General features: G+C 40.1%; 1 protein-coding gene across 1 annotated transcript in view; it reads left to right on the top strand.

Moving 5' to 3' along the window:
- Window positions 1–7,500, top strand: part of LOC122254904 (hemocyte protein-glutamine gamma-glutamyltransferase) — a 17,099-nt gene that overhangs the window by 6,820 nt on the left and 2,779 nt on the right. Inside the window, 7 exon segments of the mRNA XM_086533902.1 lie at window positions 3,285–3,638; window positions 3,802–3,916; window positions 4,180–4,331; window positions 4,478–4,646; window positions 5,388–5,534; window positions 6,378–6,501; window positions 7,030–7,153. Coding sequence (XP_086390028.1) covers window positions 3,285–3,638; window positions 3,802–3,916; window positions 4,180–4,331; window positions 4,478–4,646; window positions 5,388–5,534; window positions 6,378–6,501; window positions 7,030–7,153 — 1,185 coding nt within the window.

Genomic DNA, 7,500 nt, shown 5'->3' with positions numbered 1-7,500 from the left:
TGCGTTTTATTTTTTGCTATAATGAAGGTTGCGTTTTATTTTTTGCTATAATGAAGGTTGCGTTTTATTTTTTGCTATAATGAAGGTTGCGTTTTATTTTTTGCTATAATGAAGGTTGCGTTTTATTTTTTGCTATAATGAAGGTTGCGTTTTATTTTTTGCTATAATGAAGGTTGCGTTTTATTTTTTGCTATAATGAAGATTGCATTTTATTTTTTGCTATCATGAAGATTTTGTTTTAATTTTTTGCTATAATGAAGGTTGCGTTTTATTTTTTGCTACAATGAAGATTACGTTTTATATTCGCTATAATGAAGACTACGTTTTATTTTTTATATAATGAAGATTGCATTTTATTTTTTGCTACAATGAAGGTTGCGTTTTATTTTTTGCTACAATGAAGATTACGTTTTATATTCGCTATAATGAAGACTACGTTTTATTTTTTGCTATAATGAAGATTGCGTTTTATTTTTTGCTATAATGAAGATTACGTTTTATGTTTTGCTATAATGAAGATTGCATTTTATTTTTTGCTATAATGAAGATTGCATTTTATTTTTTGCTACAATGAAGATTGCGTTTTATTTTTTGCTATAATGAAGATTGCATTTTATTTTTTGCTATAATGAAGGTTGCGTTTTATTTTTTGCTATAATGAAGATTACGTTTTATTCGCTATAATGAAGACTGCGTTTTATTTTTTGCTATAATGAAGATTGCATTTTATTTTTTGCTACAATGAAGGTTGCGTTTTATTTTTTGCTATAATGAAGGTTGCGTTTTATTTTTTGCTATAATGAAGGTTGCGTTTTATTTTTTGCTATAATGAAGGTTGCGTTTTATTTTTTGCTATAATGAAGATTACGTTTTATGTTTTGCTATAATGAAGATTGCGTTTTATTTTTTGCTATAATGAAGATTGCATTTTATTTTTTGCTATAATGAAGGTTGCGTTTTATTTTTTGCTACAATGAAGATTACGTTTTATATTCGCTATAATGAAGACTACGTTTTATTTTTTATATAATGAAGATTGCATTTTATTTTTTGCTATAATGAAGATTGTGTTTTATTTTTTGCTATAATGAAGATTGCATTTTATTTTTTGCTATAATGAAGGTTGCGTTTTATTTTTTGCTACAATGAAGGTTGCGTTTTATTTTTTGCTATAATGAAGATTGCATTTTATTTTTTGCTATAATGAAGGTTGCGTTTTATTTTTTGCTATAATGAAGGTTGCGTTTTATTTTTTGTTATAATGAAGGTTGCGTTTTATTTTTTGCTATAATGAAGATTGCGTTTTATTTTTTGCTATAATGAAGATTGCGTTTTATTTTTTGCTATAATGAAGATTGCGTTTTATTTTTTGCTACAATGAAGATTGCGTTTTATTTTTTGCTATAATGAAGATTGCGTTTTATTTTTTGCTATAATGAATTTTGCGTTTTATTTTTTGCTATAATGAAGACTACGTTTTATTTTTTATATAATGAAGATTGCATTTTATTTTTTGCTATAATGAAGATTGCGTTTTATTTTTTGCTATCATGAAGCTTCTGTTTTACTTTTCTGCTATAATGAACGTTGCGTTTTATTTTTTGCTACAATGAAGATTACGTTTTATATTCGCTATAATGAAGACTACGTTTTATTTTTTATATAATGAAGATTGCATTTTATTTTTTGCTACAATGAAGGTTGCGTTTTATTTTTTGCTATAATGAAGGTTGCGTTTTATTTTTTGCTATAATGAAGGTTGCGTTTTATTTTTTGCTATAATGAAGGTTGCGTTTTATTTTTTGCTATAATGAAGGTTGCGTTTTATTTTTTGCTACAATGAAGATTACGTTTTATATTCGCTATAATGAAGATTACGTTTTATGTTTTTATATAATGAAGATTGCATTTTATTTTTTGCTATAATGAAGGTTGCGTTTTATTTTTTGCTATAATGAAGATTACGTTTTATGTTTTTATATAATGAAGATTGCATTTTATTTTTTGCTATAATGAAGATTGTGTTTTAGTTTTCCTATAATGAAAATTGCGTTTTATTTTTTGCTATAATGAAGATTACGTTTTATGTTTTGCTATAATGAAGGTTGCGTTTTATTTTTTGCTATAATGAAGATTGTGTTTTATTTTTTGCTATAATGAAGATTACGTTTTATGTTTTTATATAATGAAGATTGCATTTTATTTTTTGCTATAATGAAGGTTGCGTTTTATTTTTTGCTATAATGAAGGTTGCGTTTTATTTTTTGCTATAATGAAGGTTGCGTTTTATTTTTTGCTATAATGAAGATTACGTTTTATGTTTTGCTATAATGAAGATTGCGTTTTATTTTTTGCTATAATGAAGATTGCATTTTATTTTTTGCTATAATGAAGGTTGCGTTTTATTTTTTGCTATAATGAAGGTTGCGTTTTATTTTTTGCTATAATGAAGATTGCGTTTTATTTTTTGCTATAATGAAGATTGCGTTTTATTTTTTATATAATGAAGATTGCATTTTATTTTTTGCTATAATGAAGGTTGCGTTTTATTTTTTGCTATAATGAAGATTACGTTTTATGTTTTTATATACTGAAGACTGCGCTTTATTTTTTGCTATAATGAAGATTGCATTTTATTTTTTGCTACAATGAAGGTTGCGTTTTATTTTTTGCTACAATGAAGATTACGTTTTATATTCGCTATAATGAAGACTACGTTTTATTTTTTGCTATAATGAAGATTGCGTTTTATTTTTTGCTATAATGAAGATTGCATTTTATTTTTTGCTATAATGAAGGTTGCGTTTTATTTTTTGCTATAATGAAGGTTGCGTTTTATTTTTTGCTATAATGAAGATTACGTTTTATGTTTTTATATAATGAAGATTGCATTTTATTTTTTGCTATAATGAAGGTTGCGTTTTATTTTTTGCTATCATGAAGATTTTGTTTTAGTTTTTTGCTATAATGAAGGTTGCGTTTTATTTTTTGCTATAATGAAGATTGTGTTTTAGTTTTCCTGTATTGATAAAAATTCGTTATATTTTTGCTATAATGAAGATTACGTTTTATGTTTTTATATAATGAAGATTGCATTTTATTTTTTGCTATAATGAAGATTGCATTTTGATTTTTTGCTATAATGAAGGTTGCGTTTTATTTTTTGCTAAGCTACACGGACAGTATTCTGTGACCAAAACAAGTCCAGACGCACTCACTCTGTTTTATACCATCAAACTTGTCCAGACGCACTCACTCTGTTTTATACCATCAAACTTGTCCAGACGCACTCACTCTGTTTTATACCATCAAACTTGTCCAGACGCACTCACGCTGTTTTATACCATCAAACTTGTCCAGACGCACTCACTCTGTTTTATACCATCAAACTTGTCCAGACGCACTCACACAGCATCATACCATCAACTTTGTCCCATCACACCGCTCCGTTCCTCAACCCAAGGTCAACAGCAACGACGACTCCGGCGTAATCGTGGGTCGTTGGGACGGGAAGTACGAAGACGGGAAGTCTCCTTCGTCGTGGTCAGGCTCCATCAAGATCCTGGAGGCATACATCAAGAGTAAGCGCCCCGTCCGCTACGGCCAGTGCTGGGTCTTCGCCGGAGTCGTCAACACAGGTTCGTGCGGGCCAGGGAGTTTGGTTTCGTGTCGGAAGAGGAAGTTTTTTCGGTGTTGATTTGAAGGATGCAGAAATGAATTACTGTGACCTTACTTATTGCAAAAGCAGGACGACTATTGTAGAAAAGGATATAGAACATTATGTCTAAATGCCCTCCGCAGTGTGTCGTGCTCTCGGTCTGCCTAGTCGAGTGGTCAGCAACTTTGCCTCTGCACACGACACGAACGTCTCCCTCACCATAGACGAATACGTCGACGAGAAAGGCAACGAGATCGAGTAAGTCCCGACATCGCGTAAATAAAATTTCCATTCTCTTCCTTATTTACGTGTCCTCTAGAGGAAGGGCTTAATGGAGGGTAGGAGGGAGGGAGGGAGGGAGGGAGAGGGAGCTTTGACGTGCTCTTTAGTCCATCAACAGACAACCCACACTATTATCCCACATGGAATACAATACAAAGAAATATCATTCAGTTTTCTCCTCACGAATACACACAACACTTCTGGATGTATTACTCTATCTGTCTTTCCTCGCCCCGCAGCTCCTCATATACCGGTGCCACACCCGGGGGCCTTTATGACTCCATCTGGAACTTCCACGTCTGGAATGACGTGTGGATGAGGCGACCTGACCTGCCCGAAGGTTTCGGAGGCTGGCAGGTCATCGACGCAACGCCACAGGAAACCAGTGATGGTGGGTGACAAAGCGATGGTGTTAACAGTGAAAAACATGATTAGAATATGTTGACAGTGAGAAAATCTACTTATATATTGTATGCTGACAACGGAGACTTTCTTTTAAGTGTTTTTAAAGGCTCACTGCCCTTTCTTCTTCTTCAGGCACCTACCAGTGCGGACCGGCGTCCCACGAGGCTATCCGAAGAGGTCAAATGGAGTACAAGTATGACGTGCCCTTCGTCCTGGCCGAGGTCAACGCGGACGTCGTGCACTGGCAGAAGGACGACAAGGCAAAGGACGGGTTCAAGAAGCTCACCACGAACAAAAGGAGGTAAATCGAGAGAGAGAGAGAGAGAGAGAGAGAGAGAGAGAGAGAGAGAGAGAGAGAGAGAGAGAGAGAGAGAGAGAGAGAGAGAGAGAGAGAGAGAGAGGGAAGAGAGAGAGAGAGAGAGAGAGAGGAGAGAGAGAGAGAGAGAGAGAGAGAGAGAGAGAGGGAGAGAGAGAGAGAGAGAGAGAGAGAGAGAGAGAGAGAGAGAGAGAGAGAGAGAGAGAGAGAGAGAGAGAGAGAGAGAGAGAGAGAGAGAGAGAGAGAGAGAGAGAGAGAGAGAGAGAGAGAGAGAGAGAGAAGAGAGAGAGAGAAGAGAGAGAGAGAGAAGAGAGAGAGAGAGAGAGAGAGAGAAGAGAGAAAGAGAGAGAGAGAGAGAGAGAGAGAGAGAGAGAGAGAGGAAGAGAGAGAGAGAGAGAGAGGGAGAGAGAGGAGAGAGAGGAGGAGGAGAAGGAGAGAGAGAGAGAGAGAGAGAGAGAGAGAGAGAGAGAGAGAGAGAGAGAGAGAGAGAGAGAGAGAGAGAGAGAGAGAGAGAGAGAGAGCGAGAGACAGAGAGAGAGAGAATCTAATTTGATTTGCAAAACAGTGTACACGCCCTGTAAAATGCCATCTATCTAAAACAGGATGAACTTCTATTAAGTAAATATCTTATTCAAACATAATCCCATCGGTAAATAAAGAAAGTTTTTATAGCATTTCCAACCCATAATATCCAACGCAGCTAAGCCACAATACCCCGTGTTTCAGCGTCGGTCGTCAATTGCTCACCAAGAAGCCAGGCCCCGTCGACAACAGCGGCTACTCGGGCACAGACAAGGAGGACATCACACTCGAGTACAAGCCCAAGGAAGGCACGACGGCCGAGAGGGTCACGCTTCTTACCGCTGCTCGAAGGTGCGTTGTTCGTATCGCGTGTGTGTCTGCCACGTAAAAAAAAAAAATAATAAAAAAATAAAAATAAATAAATAAATAAATAAATAAAACATGGATGATTGTGATAGTCATCTAGTTATTCATGAACATTTTTGTCTTGAATAGAATGATAGTTATTGTAAGAAAAATATTCATCTTGAATGATGAAGATAAAGATCATGAATAGTAAGGATGAATAGTTATCATCAATAATGCAGTAGTTAGTTATCACAGCTATGGGTAAAAAGTTATAATTTTCCCTCCACATCTACATCTACATCTCCATCTCCCTCTTCTTCTTTCTCTCTCTCTCCTTCTCCTTCTCTCTTTTCATGTTACTCTCTCCCTCGCCATCTTCCTCTGTCCCTCTCCCCATTCCTTCGCTTCTCACTCTCTCCCTCCCTTCTAATTTCTCTCCCTCCTCTTCTCACTTTCTCCCTTTCTCCTCCTCTCACCCTCACCAACACCCTCCTCATCTCCCTCTCCCCTCTCCAACCCCCTCCCTTTCCCTCTTCCCCTCCCCTCCCCCTCCCCCTCTCCAACCCCCTCTCTCCCTCTCCAACCCCCTCTCTCCCTCTCCAACCCCCCCTCCCCTCTCCAACCCCCTCCCTCCCTCTCCCTTTCCCTCTTCCCTCTCCCCTCTCTCCCCCTCCAACCCCCTTCCCTCTGTCCCCCTCCAACCCCCTCTATAACCCCCTTCCCTCTCTCCCCCTCCAACCCCCCTCTCCAACCCCCTCTCCCCCTCCAACCCCCCTCTCCCCCTCCAACCCCCCTCTCCCTCATCTATTGACATCCTCATCTGACCAACCCCAACCTCCCCCTCAGGACTCGCGCAGCTCGCCACGCCTTCCGCCTGATGTCCCAGGAGGTGGACGACGTCGAGTTCACCCTCGAGGACCTGGAGAGAGTGCCCATAGGGGAGGGATTCACCGTGACTCTGACTGCGAAGGTGCGTGCCGAAGGGCGTGTTGGATTAGTAGGATTTTTTTTGGGGGGGGGATTGGGTTTCGATTTGCCGGACTGTTTTGAGAGGGGGTGTTTTGTGTGTGTTTGTGATTTGCGTTTGTCTATTGTTTGTTTACTGTTTTTTTGTTTTGTTTTGTTTTGTCTGTTTCTCTCTTTTTCTCTTTCTCTTTCTTTCTCTCTCTCTTTCTCTCTCCCTCTCCCTCTCCCTCTCCCTCTCCCTCTCCCTCTCCCTCTCCCTCTCCCTCTCCCTCTCCCTCTCCCTCTCCCTCTCTCCCTCCCCCCTTCTCTCTCTCCCTCTCCCTCTCCCTCTCCCTCTCCCTCTCCCTCTCCCTCTCCCTCTCCCTCTCCCTCCCCCCTTCTCTTTCTCCTTCTCCCTCTCCCTCTTCCTCTTCCTCACTCTCCTCACCCTTTCCATCCCGCCAATTCTCTCCCCCTCCCCCCTCCCTCTCCTCCCCAACACACCAGCGCGTACGACCCTTCTCACCCCCCCCCCCTCCCCCCTCCATTGCAGAACATGAGCGAGGCCAAGCGGACAATCAGCGTGGTGATGACCTGCAGCAGCATGTATTACACGGGCGCCCCTGCGTTCCCCATCAAGCGGCGCGAGGGAGAGATCGTCCTCGGAGTCGGGGAGAGTACGTTGTGCTTTGTTAGGCTTTTGTTATTGATGGGGAGGGGGAGGGGAGGGGGAAGGAGGGGGAGGGAGGGGAGGGGGAGGGGGGAGGAGGGGGAGGGAGGGTTTGAGGGTGGGAGGGAGGGGAGAGGGAGGGAGGGTTTGAGGGTGGGAGGGAGGGGTGGGAGAGGGAGGGAAAGAGGGTTTGAGGATGGGAGGGAGAGGGAGAGAGAAAAGAAGGGAGGGAGGGAGAGTGGGAAGAACGCAGGAAGGAAGGGAAAGAGTGAGAAAAGGAAGGAGAGAGGGAGGGAGGGAAAGAAGGAAAGAGGGAGGAAGGGAGAGAAAGAGGGAATGAGGGAGGGAAAGAAG

Source organism: Penaeus japonicus, unplaced genomic scaffold (genome assembly GCF_977035675.1).
Source record: "Penaeus japonicus unplaced genomic scaffold, GWHDUDI00000001_assembly GWHDUDI00000040, whole genome shotgun sequence".
NCBI classification, from domain to species: domain Eukaryota; kingdom Metazoa; phylum Arthropoda; class Malacostraca; order Decapoda; family Penaeidae; genus Penaeus; species Penaeus japonicus.
This window is presented reverse-complemented; position numbering and strand designations above follow the sequence as displayed.